Source organism: Meyerozyma guilliermondii, genomic scaffold, assembly GCF_000149425.1.
Source record: "Meyerozyma guilliermondii ATCC 6260 scaffold_1 genomic scaffold, whole genome shotgun sequence".
Taxonomy (NCBI): Eukaryota; Fungi; Ascomycota; class Pichiomycetes; order Serinales; family Debaryomycetaceae; genus Meyerozyma; species Meyerozyma guilliermondii.
The window spans coordinates 1,615,510-1,633,388 of record NW_001809800.1 but is presented as its reverse complement, the minus strand read 5'-3'; the positions used below and the strand labels follow the sequence as shown (position 1 = coordinate 1,633,388).

General features: G+C 43.6%; 10 protein-coding genes across 10 annotated transcripts; 3 read left to right on the top strand and 7 right to left on the bottom strand. All coding sequences in view use genetic code 12, as the record gives it.

The window, feature by feature from the left end:
• Positions 1-193: 193 nt before the first annotated feature.
• On the bottom strand, positions 194-2,629 carry PGUG_00923 (uncharacterized protein; the record flags this gene model as incomplete). Its single annotated transcript, XM_001487496.1, has 1 exon — positions 194-2,629. One exon carries the CDS (start codon positions 2,627-2,629, stop codon positions 194-196), a length of 2,436 nt encoding a protein of 811 aa, XP_001487546.2.
• A 640-nt stretch (positions 2,630-3,269) lies between these two features.
• Positions 3,270-4,223, top strand: GRE3 (trifunctional aldehyde reductase/xylose reductase/glucose 1-dehydrogenase (NADP(+)); the record flags this gene model as incomplete). Its single annotated transcript, XM_001487495.1, has 1 exon — positions 3,270-4,223. One exon carries the CDS (start codon positions 3,270-3,272, stop codon positions 4,221-4,223), a length of 954 nt encoding a protein of 317 aa, XP_001487545.1.
• Positions 4,224-4,331: 108 nt separating this feature from the next.
• On the bottom strand, positions 4,332-5,531 carry PGUG_00921 (uncharacterized protein; the record flags this gene model as incomplete). The annotated part of the gene is made up of 1 exon (XM_001487494.1): positions 4,332-5,531. The coding sequence occupies one exon, from the start codon at positions 5,529-5,531 to the stop codon at positions 4,332-4,334; it is 1,200 nt and encodes a 399-aa protein (XP_001487544.2).
• A 240-nt stretch (positions 5,532-5,771) lies between these two features.
• Positions 5,772-7,616, top strand: GYP8 (Gyp8p; the record flags this gene model as incomplete). The annotated part of the gene is made up of 1 exon (XM_001487493.1): positions 5,772-7,616. One exon carries the CDS (start codon positions 5,772-5,774, stop codon positions 7,614-7,616), a length of 1,845 nt encoding a protein of 614 aa, XP_001487543.2.
• A 23-nt stretch (positions 7,617-7,639) lies between these two features.
• Positions 7,640-9,544, bottom strand: PGUG_00919 (SAGA complex subunit; the record flags this gene model as incomplete). Its single annotated transcript, XM_001487492.1, has 1 exon — positions 7,640-9,544. One exon carries the CDS (start codon positions 9,542-9,544, stop codon positions 7,640-7,642), a length of 1,905 nt encoding a protein of 634 aa, XP_001487542.1.
• A 193-nt stretch (positions 9,545-9,737) lies between these two features.
• On the bottom strand, positions 9,738-10,193 carry YNK1 (nucleoside diphosphate kinase; the record flags this gene model as incomplete). Its single annotated transcript, XM_001487491.1, has 1 exon — positions 9,738-10,193. One exon carries the CDS (start codon positions 10,191-10,193, stop codon positions 9,738-9,740), a length of 456 nt encoding a protein of 151 aa, XP_001487541.1.
• A 550-nt stretch (positions 10,194-10,743) lies between these two features.
• CAF16 (putative ATP-binding cassette family ATPase) lies at positions 10,744-11,685 on the bottom strand (the record flags this gene model as incomplete). Its single annotated transcript, XM_001487490.1, has 1 exon — positions 10,744-11,685. The coding sequence occupies one exon, from the start codon at positions 11,683-11,685 to the stop codon at positions 10,744-10,746; it is 942 nt and encodes a 313-aa protein (XP_001487540.2).
• Positions 11,686-11,815: 130 nt separating this feature from the next.
• Positions 11,816-14,605, bottom strand: GCR3 (Gcr3p; the record flags this gene model as incomplete). The annotated part of the gene is made up of 1 exon (XM_001487489.1): positions 11,816-14,605. One exon carries the CDS (start codon positions 14,603-14,605, stop codon positions 11,816-11,818), a length of 2,790 nt encoding a protein of 929 aa, XP_001487539.2.
• A 106-nt stretch (positions 14,606-14,711) lies between these two features.
• Positions 14,712-15,653, top strand: SAM4 (S-adenosylmethionine-homocysteine S-methyltransferase; the record flags this gene model as incomplete). Its single annotated transcript, XM_001487488.1, has 1 exon — positions 14,712-15,653. The coding sequence occupies one exon, from the start codon at positions 14,712-14,714 to the stop codon at positions 15,651-15,653; it is 942 nt and encodes a 313-aa protein (XP_001487538.2).
• Positions 15,654-15,734: 81 nt separating this feature from the next.
• Positions 15,735-17,450, bottom strand: PGUG_00914 (uncharacterized protein; the record flags this gene model as incomplete). The annotated part of the gene is made up of 1 exon (XM_001487487.1): positions 15,735-17,450. The coding sequence occupies one exon, from the start codon at positions 17,448-17,450 to the stop codon at positions 15,735-15,737; it is 1,716 nt and encodes a 571-aa protein (XP_001487537.2).
• Between the last annotated feature and the right edge of the window lie 429 nt (positions 17,451-17,879).

Below are 17,879 nucleotides of genomic sequence, written 5' to 3'. Positions count from 1 at the left end.
CATTGGTTTTATGAAGGGGTATTACTATCATGAAAAGGAATTACTAAGTAATGGATTGAAATTATGGCATTTTATTATGATATTATGCTATGGTATTATTTGATAGTTTATGGAATTACAGTATTAATATTATGGTATCATGGTATTATTGTTATAGTATTATGGTATGGTTTCTAGTCATCTTCGAATCATTCTAGTTTAAAGCCCGAAGCTTCAGAGGCTTGTTCTTCTTCTTGTGTTTCTTAGCTGACATTTCAAGCATGGCACTTCTGTAATTGTCAATGTTTCCCAATTTCTTGCGCTTCTTCTCCTGGTTTGTCTCTGGCACTGACTCTTTATTTTGTTGGTCAACAAAAATATCGTCTCCGGTAAACTTCTTTTTAATGATTGTACCTTGAGGAGGAACGAAAGCTGTAGGTTGGTTCTCCTTGTCAACTGTAGTTTCTCCCTCAAGCTTTCTCTTCAAGTCTCGGATTTCGTTGGTCATAGTAGATATCGTCGATTTCAACTCTTTCTTTGAAGACAAGGTCTTTTCTTGATCTTGTTGAGACTTCGAAAGCTGAGCCTTCAACTCCTCAATTTGCAGGTTGAGCTCACCAATGGCTTCTGACTTCTGAACACTGTCTTGGGTATCTTTCATGGCAATTTCTTTCTCAAGCTCCTCTACCTTCCTCTCCAACATTTCAATAGTCTCGTTTCTTTCAGTAAGCAAATCATCCTTTTCGTTCTTTCTCTCATTTTCTTCTTCCAAGCTCTCAATCTTTGACTTCAATTCGGCAATGGTAGCCGTCTTCTCGGCGAGAATCTCTTCTTGACTAGCCAATTTCGAAGTTTGAGCTCCGAAACTAGTAAGTTGTAATTTCAACTCAGCTATGGTCTCTGCCTTCTCACCAATGATCTTGTCCTGATTATCGATTCTGGATTTCAAACTGGCGACAGTTGCTGCTTTCTCAGACAACAGCTTCTTTTGTTCGTCTACTTTTGCTCTGAAAGAATCCATTTCCTCCAATTTAATTTCGAGGTTCTTGATTGTTTCGACTTTGGAACCCAATTCAGACTCGAGACCGTTGATTGTTTCGACTTTGGAACCCAATTCAGACTTGAGGCCCTTGACTGTTTCCAGTTTAGAACCAACGCTGGACTTGAGTTCACGAATTATATTCTCTTTTGAGCCCAATTCTCTCTTCAAGTCTAGAATCTCTTTAGTCTTTTGTTCTTCAGACTCCTTTAAAGTCTCAATTCTCGAAGCTAAGGAAGCTATTTTGGTTTCCAACTGCTCTTTGACCTCAGAAACTTCCCTCAACGTTTGTTCTACTTCATTACCTTTTTGAACGGCATCGTTGAATGAAGCCTCAATGGTACCCACCTGGTTCTTAAGACCATTGATTGACTCTTGAAGTTGGCCGTGAGTTGAGCGTGCGTTCTGGAGACACTCACGAAGGTCGGACAACTGAGCTTCCTTTTCAGCTTCACTTTTTTCAATGAAAACTTTCGATTGGTGAAGGTCTTCGATTAGCTGAACTCTTGACTCGTCCAAAGCTGCGATTTCTTCCAAAAGACGGTCCTTTGAGCTTGTAAGCTCCTGGATAAAGCTTTCCATATTCCTCTTTTCCTCTTCTAGTTTCTCGATCTTTTGTCTACTTTGCTCGGCTCCTCTTCCATACAATGTTCTGGAAAGAGTGTTGACAATCTTGCGAGCAATTGTAGGTTTTCTGGCGGGCTTAGTGACTCTTCCAGTACTCCATTGCGGAACAGAAGCCTTCTTAGGACTCAAAGACGAAATTGTAGGCTTTGCGTAGTGTGGAAGTAATTTCGGAGCAGCGGTGGTAACTGATTCTCTCGCTAACTCTGGCTGACATTGGCGAGTCAAATCAGCAATGTTCAACAATGACGATTTGATCAACCGTGGGTCTCCGTAGGGGTCCAATGCCAACACAACTGAGATTTTGGCCTTGGGGTCGCCAAAGATAATATTGATAATCGTATTGGCAGATCTTCCACCGGAACCATTAGACTTGAGGTATTGAGTCAAAGAAGACATAGTAGAGTTGGCAAATTGGTTTGCGCTTCCTTTGTCGAACTTCTCGTTGCCCATCATATCCACGTAGGTTGTCGTTGAGGAACCATCGACAATTTTCAAAACCAAACAAGACCTACTCGACTCACGGTTGGTGGCAGTTGGAGCTGTTGTTCTACATGCCAAAATTGCCTTGAAAGTCTGCTCAGCATGGTCCAAGTCACTCAATTGAATGGAACCAACCTGCTTTAAAGGCTTGGGAACTTTCTTTTCCTCAGTCAAATCAATTACATGACGGTTCTCTTTGATTTCAAAAGCACTGATTTTCTTCGACGACCACGAATTTTGTTGCCAAAAGTTCAAAGTGGCATCCAACATGTGCCGAAGACAGGTGGTCTTACCGCTTCCAGTTGGTCCTACGAACACCGTGACGGAATCATTGTCGTTTTGCAAATAGGGTTGGTAGTCTATTTTGCTTGTGAAGACTTGATCAAAATGGTAGTTTCTTGAACCAAACTCAATTGACGTAGATGATGACTGAACAACATGAGAGTTCACCCCGGCAGGTGGCGGGTGCACGTCTTTAATTCTGACGTAGAGAGGAATCCCCATACTTGGTGAAGAACGTAAAAGACGATGCCTAAGTGTCTGCGACCGTTTGTATTGGTATTGCCGAATGCGGAAGAGTTGCAACTGCACCGGTGCACCAGAAAGACTGCAGCTAGCCCAAGGCTACAATGACTAACGATTGAGCCAACCATTGACGTTTCACGTTCACACCCCTGAATTTCTGGCATAGTTACCATTATAGGATTACCCCACTCAAAGACACTATTACCGACACGACCCTTAAGTTTCCCCCTAAGCGCCCCGCTTGCGCGTTAAGGTTTCCTTAGTAGGCAAGTTAGCCGAAACCTCGTCGGCAACACTGCCGTACTAAGCGACATTTTTCAGGGCCGTATTCTAATAACCTTTGTATGAACGTCGGAGTCGAGGTGTGCGGCTTAGTCAGCTGGAGCAATTGATGGACGATTGTAAGACGAACAACAAAACTATACTATAGTGGTTACACATTGTAGAAATCGGCCAATTGAGTAATATACACTGGCTATTTAATTTATAGTCAATATCCATTTTCGCAGCCTGAGTGCGCTTTCACCTTCCGTGGAACAATGGTCGGAATGTGCGACTTGCGGGGATTTGCCCCACTATATAAGAAGGCGCATCCCCAGAAAATTAATCATCAATTGCTATGTCTATTACTTTGAACTCAGGTTATGAAATGCCCTCGGTGGGTTTTGGCTGCTGGAAGGTCGACAAGGCCACCTGTGCTGACACCATCTATAATGCTATCAAGGTAGGATACAGATTATTTGACGGAGCCGAAGATTACGGTAACGAAAAGGAAGTCGGAGAAGGTATTAACAGAGCACTTGACGAGGGATTGGTTGCTAGAGATGAGCTTTTCGTCGTTTCCAAGCTTTGGAACTCGTTCCATGACCCCAAGAATGTGGAAAAGGCATTGGACAGAACATTGAGCGACTTGAAGGTGGACTACCTTGATTTATTCTTGATCCACTTTCCAATTGCCTTCAAATTTGTTCCTTTTGAGGAAAAGTATCCTCCAGGATTCTACTGTGGCGATGGTGACAAGTTTATCTACGAGGGTGTGCCAATCATTGACACTTGGAGAGCATTGGAGAAGATGGTCGAGAAGGGTAAAATCAGATCCATCGGTATTTCCAACTTTCCTGGTGCATTGATCCAAGACTTGTTGAGAGGTGCCAAGATCAAGCCAGCAGTGTTGCAGATCGAACACCACCCTTACTTGCAACAACCAAGATTAATTGAGTACGTTCAATCTCAAGGCATCGCCATCACCGCATACTCATCTTTCGGACCTCAATCTTTTGTTGAATTGAACCACCCTCGTGTCAAGGATGTCAAGCCATTGTTCGAGCACGATGTTATCAAGTCTGTGGCTGAAAAAGCCAACAAGACTCCAGCACAGGTATTGTTGAGATGGGCCACCCAAAGAGGACTTGCCGTGATTCCCAAGTCCAACAATCCCGATAGGTTGTTGAGCAACTTGAAGGTGAACGACTTTGACTTGTCGCAAGAAGATTTCAAGGAAATTTCCAAGTTGGACATTGAATTGAGATTCAACAATCCTTGGGACTGGGACAAGATTCCAACTTTTGTGTAAGTTGGCTTATAGACTAAAATTTATGTGCTAACATATTCAATTGTAGATCTGAATTGCTATTCAGTTGTTATCTAATTGCTTCGGTTGTATCATAATTTTTCGGTTGTTCTAAATAGCGTCCAAGACCGGTTGGCGACCAATGTTCAACAAGTTGAGCCTTGAAACAAAATCATCACGATTGATATAGGCTCCACACATTCTTCTCTTTCCGGTGAACTCGGTTCTTGAGTGAAAACATCTCCAATTGTCAAAAATAAGGCATTGACCAGGACGCAATTGGTAGAACAATTCGTTGGCGGGATCACTGATAATCTTATGCCACTGCTTAATGGCTCGGTAAAACTTGACAACTTCCAGTGGATTTTCCCACGAATCCATGGTGGACCGATCTGACTGGTTCCACCTGACCTGGATCAATTCGCCATTGGTATCCAACTTGAATATTGGCTGGGGAATATCAGGCTGAATGCACACCTTTTCTTCTCCAGCTGAGTGCGCCGGAACCGGGATTCGGGTCAAAAGTTCAAAACTTTCCGGATGTTCTTTTTTCAAGATTTCGGCACAATGGAACGCATCTACAAGAGACGTGGTGCCCCCAGTGCCCTCGTGCATCAAAAGGTGGAATAATTGCAATCCAGGAGTATCAGACCAATAAGTTCCATCGGTGTGCGACGAAATATCGATATTGGTGTATGCGGTATCGTTCTTTGACAAGTCACTGGTAAAATCCCAGAAACCACCATAGTGAGTAGGACGAATGTACATCAACTTTTCACACAATTTCTCGGTTTCTTGTGGATCCACAGGAACATTATCGATGAAACAGAACCCATGCTTCCATATTTTCAAACACCAATCTTTTATAGGTTCCTCATTCTCGTCCGTAGAAGCCATTACCGTCTTGAAATCAACGCTGGGCAATCTACCCTCCATATCCTTGACCGTCCAATACTCACGGGCCAAAATCTCTCGTTCTCCACTAACTTTTTCAGTCACTGGAATCTGCCGAGGATTATATGAATGGATCACCAACCAGCGACACTCGTACTCGCTCTGGTGCTCTTCGTGGTTCCACACGATCTTTAGCTTGGTAGGACTACTATCCACTTTAATTGGCGCAATATCATCGGGAATAGAACAGGAATTGAGTAATCTCTGTTTGGTAGCGTCATAGTAGCACTCGGAACAATGGCAATTGTCCCTCAACCAAATGTTGTCAAACTTGGCCAGTGCACCCCCATCCCACTCCACACTCACCGCATCGCCGTCATACGAAGTTTTTACAATTTTGTGGTCCATTTTAGTCATGTAATAAAGTTGGTGGGAAAAAATGCCGACCCCACATATCGACCTGCACCTATGCGGAATCGGGCTCAGTTAAACCCCTTGGTGTGTGGGTGTGCGGATGTGGCCCGCTGCGATAATTTCCGGGGCCACTGATAATAAACAGGTGACCATTTGGTTGAATGTACCACGCTAGATTTTTTGCTGCAAAATAGCTATTGAATCATCGTACCAGGGCGTGCTCCTCTGCCTTGCTTTGAACAAATGTCAATTGCTGATTCGTCACATCTTGTTCAGCTGCATCCAGATTGGGTGCTGATGGATGTGGACCGGTTAGGAAAGTCGTTTTATTATAATGATGGAAATCCTCTCAGTGAATCTTTGAAGCAATTAAAGCACAAGACGTTGAACGAGGCGATCAAAAACAACAACATAGACTTTTTGAAGGAACATCTGAGAAGTTCTGAGGGCCTCATGGATAATGAGTTACGCTGTAAAATATGGCCATTATTTTTGGAAATTCCTTCAATTGATGAAAATTCGGATCTGGTGCTTCAGCAGTCTGCTTCGTGCTTTCTAGACGATTTGAACGTGAATGATCTTCCTCCTCATCGGGATGAGGAACAAATCAAGCTTGATATCAAGAGATCATTTACCATTGTGTCTCATCTTCGTTCCACCACCGTAGACCACTCCTCATTCACAGGTATCTACTCAAGCTCCGACATCGACAAGTTGAAAAGAGATTTGTTGAACTTGCTCGTGAAAATGTTCCGTACTTATCCAGCATTGCACTACTACCAAGGTTATCACGATATCGCAAGCATAATACTACTTGTGTGCCAAAACCACCAGAATCCAGGCGATGAGTTGGCGTTTAGGTTGTTGGAACGGTTGTCGTTGTTCCATCTTCGAGACTTTATGATCACCGACATCAACTTGTCCACCATCCACCTCAAGTTAATTCCAGCCCTATTAGAAGATGTCGACCCAACACTATACGAGTTGCTCAAACAAACCAGTAACGTCTATCGCTTGACCAATGGCGCACTCTACGATTACGGATTCGTGCAGGGCTTATCCTCTATTCTCACCATGTTCAGTCACGATATCAACAACCTTCCTCAACTCTTGATGACATGGGACTTTATATTGAGCTACAATCTGATCCTGGCGTGTGCCTATGTATACACAGCTGCCCTATTATTTTCCAAAGATGACATATTTCGCAAATTGGGCCTCAACCCTCGACCAGTGACAGATTTCCTGGATGTTGATCCGGACGCTGTACATTCGCTTGTGAGTCCCAGTACTTTATTTGCCAATCTTACCGACCAGGATATGGCAAATATCTTGCATTCTGCCTCACAATTGCTGAAAGAGCACCCATTAGATCAATTGTCCAACAACCATACAACCTTCAATTTTTGGTTTGGAGAATACAACCCTCATTCTGTCCTTAAGACCACCTCCACGGGCGGACCAGCTCCACAATCTTACTATAGTCTTGCGACCTCCAATAATGATTTGGCGGAATTGATTCAAACACAGGATCAAGAGGTGACAAAGCAAACTCTTGTTGATAGCAACTTACTTGCCAAGATTATGGATCTTCAAGACGACTCGGTTACAGACGATTACAGTCCTAGCGAGTCACATCTGTTGAGCTCCTCCATCAGCAGTTTGGCTTCTGGAACCTCGTCCGTCAACACTAGAATAGCCGAAGCGTCATCACAGATCCTCAAAAGATTATTACATTCATCGCATCACAGTCAAAGAACCAGCCCAGAGCCCGGCGATGGGGAGAAGAAACGACCCAAGGGCTTGAGTAGAATCTACAAAGTAAGTTTAACCGTGGGATTTGTCGGGTTCATGATACACTTTTTATTGACGAAACGAAATCCTGAAATGATCAAACTTTCCCGTCTTTTGGGAGGTGATTGGTCGATTGGTGGATTAGTCAATAGCTTATCGACATTTGGTGGCATGGTTGCTGGTGAAGCTAAAAACAGTGCAAGGCATGCATACGAGACAATATCAGAACAAGCACGTATCAACTTCGGGCAAGTTGGTTTGGGAACATTGAGAGCGACTTATTTTGATCTATAGTTATTTATCGGGATAACCCTATACTAAAAGTCTATCTCGTATATCAATACCGTCTCTGTAAAGGCAGACTGTCCCCATCCACGATTGCCGCTGGCACTCACCATGAACCTGCCTGATTCGTCAACGTATAATGTGCTTAGAATTCCTCCATGATGGCCAGGAACGATCATAAACGGTGTAGCTTGTTTTTTTGTAGTTTGTTGAGTACCTGAAGATTGGTCGTATAATTGGAGATTGTACAATCTGATGTTATCATTTGAGCCACAAAGTAAAAGGTCGTCGTTAGGCATGGTGGAAATGGCACTGACTGGGCCTGAAATTTTGGGAAATTGTAAAGTTCTCGATACATTTGGAATCACATCATTTTTACCATGACTATTGGGAATTCGTCGATGGGGCATTTTAAGAGACAATTCTTCCACTGTACTGTTTCTTCTTCCTGCAAAGATAAAGTCTCCAGAATTAGCCCATGTCGCTGACATACACCATGGAGGAACATGCTCAGGAACCACGTATTTTATGACGGGATCCTGGTTAGATTCGCCCACTCTAACATCCCAGATGTTGACGGTTCCATCTATACTTGAAGTCATGAACACTGAGTCGTTTCTCACCACTTTGGAAACAGGTTTTCTTGGTTTTTGTTCAGAATTTCCATTTTCGTTATCGTTGTCATTTTCGTTTTCATTGTCGCTATCTCCAAAAAGAGAGTCGACATCACTACTGTTGGCGTCTCCATCAGCGAGCTCCAAGTCAGCAAGACCATGTGGACGGAACTCCAACGAAGTAATTTGATTCGAAGCACCGGTATAAGTGGCCGTAGTTTTGCCCGTATTCAAGTCCCAGCTGCGAATAGTTTTGTCCCATGAACCTGAAAAAAAGCCCTTTTCGTCTGGTGTGAGTTTAAGCACCGACACAGCATCGTTGTGCCCACTGTTCTCGTGAGCAGGTCGTTTTGGATCGCCATGGGGAAAATAGTGGACTAGACTTCCCTCGGAGTATTTCATGCTGTAGAGCGAGATACCCCCAGACAAAAGCCCGGAAAGACACCATAGGCCCCTTTTTTCTGCCGCTAATGAGTATACCGGACTTAGCTTTGGCTCGTAGTTGATTGTGCCCGTCGTAAAGTCAGCTGGCTTGATTTTGGGGTTGGCTTGCATAAGTTCAGTCCGAGTAATGGGCTGTTCATTTTCCCAATACGAACTTATCACTCCCGCTTTGGTCACCGAGTCCACCATATTGTGTTTCTGGGCCATGGTAAGTGGAGACTTTCCTTCGATAGAAGCAATAAAGTCGTATTTTCGAATAAACCCATCTTCTCCACCGGTCAATATTAGTCGTGGGCCCTCAGTGAGTGCAATTGCATGGCATTGAGATGTGTAAGGAATTGAGGTTGTAGGCACGATTTCCACCTTGGATGTCGTTTTGGCCCGCTGGGCAACTTGGGAGCGAACTTGGTGAGCAGGGAGTTTTTCAACGGTGGGCTTGTGGTCTGTTTCTGTGGTGTTACTTTCGCCATTTTGAAAAGCTTTTATGTTTTCGGACTGAGATTGAGTACTTTCACTTTCTTTAGCTCGTTTTTGTTCTCCAACTTCACCTTCTTCGCCTTGTTCATTTCCTTCACCTTCGTCATTTTCATCACCTTCTTCACCTTCTTCAATTTCCTCTCCTTCCTCTCCCTCTTCTACTTCCTCGCCCTCTTCTCCCTCGTTATCATCTCCTGAGCCATCTTCGTCTTCCTCACCCTCCTCTTCGTCGCCTTCTTCTCCATCTTCGTCGTCTTCGTCCTCACCATCATCTTGCATTTCCTGGTCCTGGGCCTCATCTTGGTCCTGGTTTTCTAGATCTTCGTCATCATCTTCGTCTTCGTTTTCTAGCATCTCCTCGTCATTGTCAGGAACATTGAACAAGTCGTCATCCACAGGCATTGGATATGCTGTCGATGCTAGGTCAATTCGCGGAGAGAACGCGAAGTGAAAAACGAGAAGGGAAGAAAAGAATAGAGGAAAAGAAGATAATAAAGGTGGTACGGGGAGCACTCACAGTTGCTCAATTGAGTCAATTGTGTCAATTGCCTCGTTGTGTCCGTCACCTACATCTCGTACTAGACTAGTTTATTATCTACTCATAGATCCACGAGAACATGGCTGACTTGTACTCAACCAATTCCTCCTTCTTGAACCACAAACCAATCTCCTTGTTGGCAGACTCAACAGAGTCAGATCCGTGACACACGTTTCTACCCATGTCAATGGCAAAGTCAGCTCTGATGGTACCTGGAGCAGAGTTCAATGGGTTGGTGGCACCCAAAATGGCTCTACCTTGCTTGACAACGTCCTTACCTTCCCACACAGTGGCCAAGACAGGTCCCGACAACATGTAAGACAACAACGAAGGGAAGAAAGGCTTCGATTGCAAGTCGTCGTAGTGAGTTCTCAACAAGTCCTCAGTAGGTTGAACCAACTTGATACCAACCAACTTGTAGCCTCTGTTCTCGAATCTGCCGAGGATGGAGGAGATCAATCCTCTTTGGACTCCGTCGGGCTTAATAGCAATAAAAGTTCTTTCGTTAGACATTGGATGAAAAATTTTGATCGAGGTTTAATTTTCGTCCACCGTGGCCGAGCACATCCGCACACCGGTGCATACAGGAAATACACGACGCTACTCGTGTTTGTATTTTGATTCAAATATTTTGGTGCTTATGTCTGAAAACGTGTATTTGGACGAAGAGGCCAGCTTATTTCCAGTCAAATCGCCTGAATTGAGTGCTCTGAAGGTTCAAAAAAGGGCACCGTCAACTCCTTTGACTCCATCCACCGCTCAGCAGAATATCACAAGACGTAAACTAGCAGCAAAACCAGCCAAATATCTCGAGTTCGAGTCGCCGCTGGTGTTGGAATGCAAGTATGAGAACTGGATGCTAGAGCAGCAGCTTCGGTACTCGAAGGAAATAGTTGCATTCATGGAGATGGAGCGCAAATTTGCGAGAGGGGAATGAGAGAAGTGAAGAGAAGAAGTGAAGTGAAAGTGGAAGGGAAGTGAAATGAAGGAGGAAGTGAAGAGAACAAACGAAAACGAAACTAATTGAAAGATTGTTTTGTCTTCTATCATATATTGTGGTACCTCACGTGAAGTTTCTTGATGTCTTAAAGTATTGCTGCAACTTGTCGTTTTTGTCAAAGTAATCGCCATCGCGAGCATTATCCCAGTCATTTTTACTGGCGGCCCTTTCCTTTTCCTCATCTCGGGTGCCTCTCTCATCCAAGTCGTTGCGAAGCCAATATAATGCTAATGGGTGCAACGATTCGGCCCGTTTTATTTCAACATTTTCGCCATATTTCACTTCGGGTCCATCCGTGGTGAAATTGATATTGGCAGTCGAAATGTCGTCGGTAATCGTGCCTGCGTTCAAATGAAGCACTCTATCACACCAGCCTCGACTCATTCCATCAAAGATATGAGTGGCATAGATCACACAGCAGTCTCTCTTTTTGGTCTCCCGGCCTAAAAACTCCAACAACCGCTGGCGAACCACCACATCGAGATCTACCGTCACTTCGTCCAATAAGAGGAGCCTCCATGGTTTGAGCAAACCCATCACCAATTGCACACGCCTCCTTTCTCCGTCGGAGATGTATGCCATTGACCAGTCGGGATCCAAATCCATAATGTCTATAAGTTCGTCTCTTCGTTCCGCGAGTCTGTCGCCGCCAATTGACGAAATAAGAAGTCTCACAGGGATGTCTCGTTTCACCACCGGATTGGTGGCCCACTCGGTCCCAAGGTAGGTGATATAGTCATTGATATCCGAGTTGTGTTGCTCATGACGAGCCATTGAGAATTCAAACGGATCAAACCCTCCAATTCGCAATTTTCCCTGCTTTATCAACGTTTTACCAGCGAGAATACGGAGAAGTGTGGATTTTCCAGCTCCGTTTGGTCCGATGACCAAATTGGTGGTGCCCCATGGAATGATCAAACTGACGTTTTCGAGCCCAACTTTCTTGTTCAGGGGGAATCGGTACGTCAAATTTGTGGTTTCGATAGCTGGATGTGAATGGGTCATGGTGTGATTTTGCAATCAAGAATTAGTCAGAAGTAGAAACGCGAGTCGCACTAAATCTTCCTGGTGCATTTGGTGTGTACGGAGTTTACAGTGTGGCTCGCTGGTTGGTGTGTATTATATATTACAGGTTTTACTTTCTAGACAACTCCTCGATCCAGGTCATAATCTGCTGCTTTGCAGGCTCATTAGTCAAGTCTTGGATCTGCTGAGTAACCGTTGACTCTTCGTAGTATTTTCTCAAGTACGATTTTAGCAACCCAGTATACTCGTAGAAGAGCCATTGCTTATCTATGACATTCATTTTCTCCAAGTCATCGGCTTCTTCGTCGCTAAACTCCGTGGTAATTTTGATCTCATCGTTGTTACCTTCAGCCAACAGACTCAAATTCTGTATGATTCGCTCGAGTAAGTACTGGTAGAGAACATTGAATTCGTCACGATCTGTGGTGTACGAAGACTCAAGAATCCGATTGATACTCTCCATACAAGCGACGTTGTCTATGACAAGATTGGTTTCCAAGCTGAGACACTTGCCCACCAAATAAATTGGCTGCAAAATTTTGTACTCGATGAGGTACTCCAAAAGCAAAAATGCCATTTGCGATTGATTCACCCATAAACGGAAAATAGAGTCAATTGCAAGATTCTGGCGCTTATCTATTTGCTCCTGTGTCAAGTTTCTTTCCTCGAAACGAAAGGTGGAGCCAGGGACGTAATCTTTGTCGTCAATTGGGGCACCCAACAAGTACTTGAGTTTGAGCTTGTCTCTGGAAATGAGACTTACAACCGAGTAGATAGACCTGGAACCGAGGTATGCGTAAGTCTGGAGAAAGACATTGACGGTAAAAGTCTCAGCGTCAATCGCTGGGTGGCTACTCAAATTGTCCTGCAATTCTTGGTAAATGTCAAGAAGATCTTCATTGGGCTTCCATTGTGCAACAAGGAACTCATAAACCTTGTTTGAGATCTCATGGAGCGGTAAGCGGTTGTTTCCAAAATAGAATTGAACCTCATCTTGTGCTGAAACCAACGACTTCTGACTGATTTTGTCCAATGCCTCTACCTGAAGTTCTTTTAAAATGCCGCTAATTTCCTCGTCGTTTCCATAGAGCTTTGAGTCGTAACTGGCAATGTACTCGTTGGGGTTGTCGACAAGCGAGAGGTTCAAATACTTGTAGAACTCTTCGAGAAGAACAAAACGGTCAGTGGCATCCGGGTCGGGATTCACAGCGACAAAACTCTCTTTGATTCTGTTTTTGTTGGAAAGACGGATTTCTTTTGCAATCAAGTTTTTGATAAAGTTTCTCTTGGGGTGGTGCTTCAAGTTTCTGAGTCTGACTGAATCGTCAACCCATTCGTCCCATTTCCAGCTATAATCAAAGTTGGAAATTTGTATCGTCATCCAGTCCAAAAACCGTATCTTGAGCTCGTAGTCCAAAGTCTCCAAATGGTTGTAGAAATATCTGATGGCCCTGCCGAAAACCGGAGCAATTGACTCGGGGCTCTCTCTGCAGCAGGCAATGAGCACAGTGTAATAGTATATTTCATGGTGTAACGACCGGGGAAGCTGGAATATCATGGTCAAAATACTTTCAACCGCGATATCTTCAATTTTCCAGGTAGAGAGAGGAGGGTTGTTCACTCCCTCTTCGTTGTCTTTTTGTATAAGTTTCAACTGGTCAATGGACGAACCTGGAGGAGCAAACAAATCCTTACTAAAGTAGAGATCCAAGATAGATAATTGGATCGAAGCTTCGTCTTTATTAAATGACAAGTTGGTCAAGATATCGAACGCCAAATCCTTGAAGAATAAGCCAAAAAAAGATTCGATTGGAGGTACGGTTTCGAGCCCCAGAGTATTGTTATACACCTGAAACAAAAGTCTTGGATGATGGTACCATAACTCGTCAATTAGACCAGTAGGTTTGTGGTCGTGCAAAGCGTCGACTGAAGGAATGGAGAATTGAGGAAGGTTATGCTTAACCAAATCATTGGAAATGGTATTGGCGCTCAACGCATCCTTCAATATCGGGTCCACAAGAGGATTAAAGCTCAAGAAAAGATGCCCGATGAGTTTTGACCATTTTTTGTCTTCGCCTTGCAAGTCTAAAAGAGCAGGCAAGATCAAGTTGGTGATTTTTTTGGGCACATAAGGCAAACTCTCTTTAAAATTTGAGAGTTTTGGGTCAAAAGGTGACAAAATATCAATTGAAGCATCGGACTCTCTGATGGGGAAAAGCGAAGCTTGCTCAACCAACCCATTACATTGTTCCATCATCTCAGAAGAAGTATCATTGCATAGCAAATATGGTAATGCGATGAGCACCGAGTAATAAATTTGTTCAGCGGCTCCATTCCGTGTATCCTCCGAAGTCTGCAAGTTTACTGCCAATTCCATCAAAGTTTTGAACATGGAAACAACCCCATTATTTTCGATTATGGGAGAAATACAAGCGAGAAATCGCAAGGTTGTCTTGAGCTTATTTATCGTGCCTGTGTCTTCACTGGTGTCACTTTCAGACTCAAAATCTACCGGAGCTACCATCTTGTCCAACATCTCTTGTGTACGAGTATGAAAAAATTCAATCACGTATTTGGCAACTAGAAAGTTTTTGGCATTGCAAATGAGGACCAATTGACTCAAAGCAGGGATTTTTTGCGGCTGTTCAAGCACCACGGCATAGATAGTACTCAACACCGCCGTGCGGAGCTTATCTATTTTCTCGAATTCAGCTACTATGGGGTTGGAAATGTAATTGATATCTTCCACTTGGGTAGCGAGGTTGGCATTTTCTCCCATTCTACGAATATCTTTACACACATTGGAAATCAATTCGTCAACGGGGTCAATGTGCTGCTTCTTGGAGTCTGCCTCCGCGTGTATCGGGTCGTCGAAGTCATCGCGTGTTCTTTTCGACATTTCTAAATAGTGAGAAGAGAGTTGAGATTTTCAGAAAATTGTGAGATCTCACCAAGACACGAAACTGGTGGAAACAGGACATTTTGCAAATTGCGACGCTTTACAGATGTATGGAGGAAAGCCGCTTGTTCTAGACGGCGGGCTTGGTATCCAGTTGGAAACATTGGCGGAAAAACGAAATTTTGCCGTTAAAAATGATCCTTTGTGGTCTGGAAGAGCACTTATAGAGGCACCAGATCTTATTGAAGATGTTCACAAAAGCTTCTTGGAGGCAGGATGCGATATTGTAACAACGAGCACATACCAAATTTCTCGCGCGAGTTTGAAAAAATACACCGATTTTACTGATGCGCAAATAGAGGAGTTATGGGCCAAATCTGTCGATGTTTGCTGGCAGGCATGTAAGTTCCATGAGTCCAAGGCTCGAGTATGTGGAGCTATTGGACCATATGGTGGTTTTTTGGCCAACTATGCCGAATATACTGGTGAATATGGTTTGATCACAAACCACAAATTGGAACAGTATCATCTTCCTCTCGCTACATTCTTGAATAACAACCCCAAAGTCGACATCCTAGCATTCGAAACAATTCCCAACTACAAAGAACTAAAGGTCATTGTGAATCTTGTTTGTAAAATGTCAGCTACAGGACCTCTTAAGCCATTTTACCTCAGCATGAACTTTCGAAATTCTTCACAAATGTCTGACGGAACACCCATTGAAAAGATTATGGGTTATCTAAACGGTAAATTGAACAAAAATAGGACTTTACGCAAACGCTTGATTGCAATTGGTTGCAATTGTACGGAATTGAAAGATGCTACACATGTATTGAAAAATATCGAAACCTACAATTATCACAATATTCCAACAATCGTTTACCCCAATGTTTTCGCTGACCATAATGACACGAAAATTGATCAAAAATGGCTGCAACTGGTAGATGAATGGTTGAAAATTGGCGCCTCGATCATTGGTGGCTGCTGTGGAACAGGTCCCAAACAGATTGCCCAAATAAGATTTAAAGTTGATCATATGATATATTGAGCTTGGCTAGCTATTAGGAGTCATGAGCTTGACTAGTCATTAGAAGGGTCATAGTAAACAATTAAGATTTGAAGCAAGTAATTATAACTTTTTGGTTCCACGCTGCAACAACCAGTCTTTGAATGCGAAAAGTGCCATTTCCCATGCCATGAGAAGCGTAATTACACCCAAAGAGATGTTGAGAGTGAACATCGATGTGAATCCTCTGTATTCGAATGCCAAGATTATCGGATCACACGATTCCATGAAGATTAGTCCTCCACAAAGCAAAGAAAAGCTGACAATCAACTCGGTAATCAAACGAAGTGGCTTGGTTGGATTCTTGTCACCAGGAATGAGGAGTAAAAGGATATAACTGAAGAATCTGAAAGCACAGCCAAGAATAAACATGTTGCCCCATTGGGTGTGAATTTCTGTAGACAAGTGTGAGGCTTGCTGATGCTTAGACATGAGGATACCAGTCCAGAAGATGGTGAGAATAGGGAATGGGTTAGGAGAAAAGCCAGGACTAGCCTTGACTATTCTAGATGTACCCGAATCCGTAGCTTTCACCATGGCTCTTTCATATCTCCACGATGCCAACTTTGACTCGGTAATCACCCCACAAAGACCACAGCCAATATAAATGAAGGCAATGGAAGCGTGCTGTAAATCCTTAGCCGTCCATTCACCTCCTGGGCTTGCCAAATGTTCCAAGAAAATGTTGGTACATCCATAGAACAAGATAAGAGACGACTCCACCATCTCCATCGTACACAAACCTGATGATTGCCATCTGGCCCATCTGCTGGTTCTTGTTTCAGCTTCAGTCACAAACTTGTGGTTCCATGCCCAGCCCTTTCCAGCAAAAGATCCACAGTAGCGAGATAAATAAAGTAATCCCAATGAGAAGAACACTCCACCCTTGATGAAATGTGCCAACAAGTTAAACACAGTTTTTCCTTGTCCAAAGCACGAGAGCACTGCGACTCCGGTGGGAATATAAATAAGATGGTAAAAGAATTGAGCCCAGTTCATAAAGTTGAAGATGACAATGGTCCAGGCGCCAAAGAAATCGACAAATTTTCTAAGCCATGGGGTACTCAATACCTTTGCAAGGTAAGGAGAAGTAGGCAGATTTTGCACCATGGTAGCCTTTTTGAACTCGTTTTCCTCGTCTGGAATCTCAAAGGAATCGGGCAGCTCATACAATGTTGATGAAGGCGAGGTGCATCTGTTCACCGAGAGATCCAGATCGTACATATCATCACCAGAGAGATGCGAGTACTTGTTTTCTGTGCGGATATAGTTGAAACCCGCTCTTAATAACGCAAAAAACCAATGGATGCAAGTCGAGAACAAGAGGATCCATGACATCTTTGTGTATGCGTTTCCTGGGTACAAATCTGGAGCCGATTGCATAAACATGAAATAGTTCATGAGACCAATCACCATCACCACCGAGTTGACAGTCAATCCAGCCAAATACCACGAGGATTTTACATTATTTAACACCAAACATACCGGATATAATACAACTGTTACTATCGCAGTAAGGATTACATGCAGATACAACGCCGCTTTATGAGGGGCGTCAACCGTGAAAAATGTGGTGGTGTTATATGCCTCCCAATAGGCAAGTTCGGCCGGTTTAAGGTCGGTTTCTAGTATAGGAACTCCGTGATGATGGGTCATTACATGAGGTACCGGAGTTTCAAAACTTTGTTCCGATTGCAATTCTTGTTGATGCATATGTGCCATTTGCTCGGCAGCACAAACCGCCGAGGCTGCCAACAAGAGACATAATCGTAATCTCATAATTTATCAATTTATTCACACTATTAAGCTGCGCCGACAGCAATCAAGAAATTGGCAGCCAAGGCCACTTTATATGAAGGGCCGAATCACGCGCCTCGGAAATGCCGGTATTGCGTGCATAATAGCGTGCATATAGTGTGACAGAACCGGACGGAAATACGGTCTAGCTAGCTTCCGAGCCAAGAACAAACCGGTTTACTACCTAATCCGGTCTTGGTATCGGTGGTTAAGTTGCTATTTGACCACCGGAATCAAGGGGGGTTTAAAATGGCCAGTTTTAAAACAGCCGGCGCCAAACCTTAGTCAGCCGTGCAACCGGCATCTTCTCATCGGCTCAACCGGGTGGTGGCTGGTGAGATTCTACTGCAAGTGAAAAAAAATGTGTTTTTATATATCGTGGTTACTAGGTTCAAATAGAACGAGAGGATG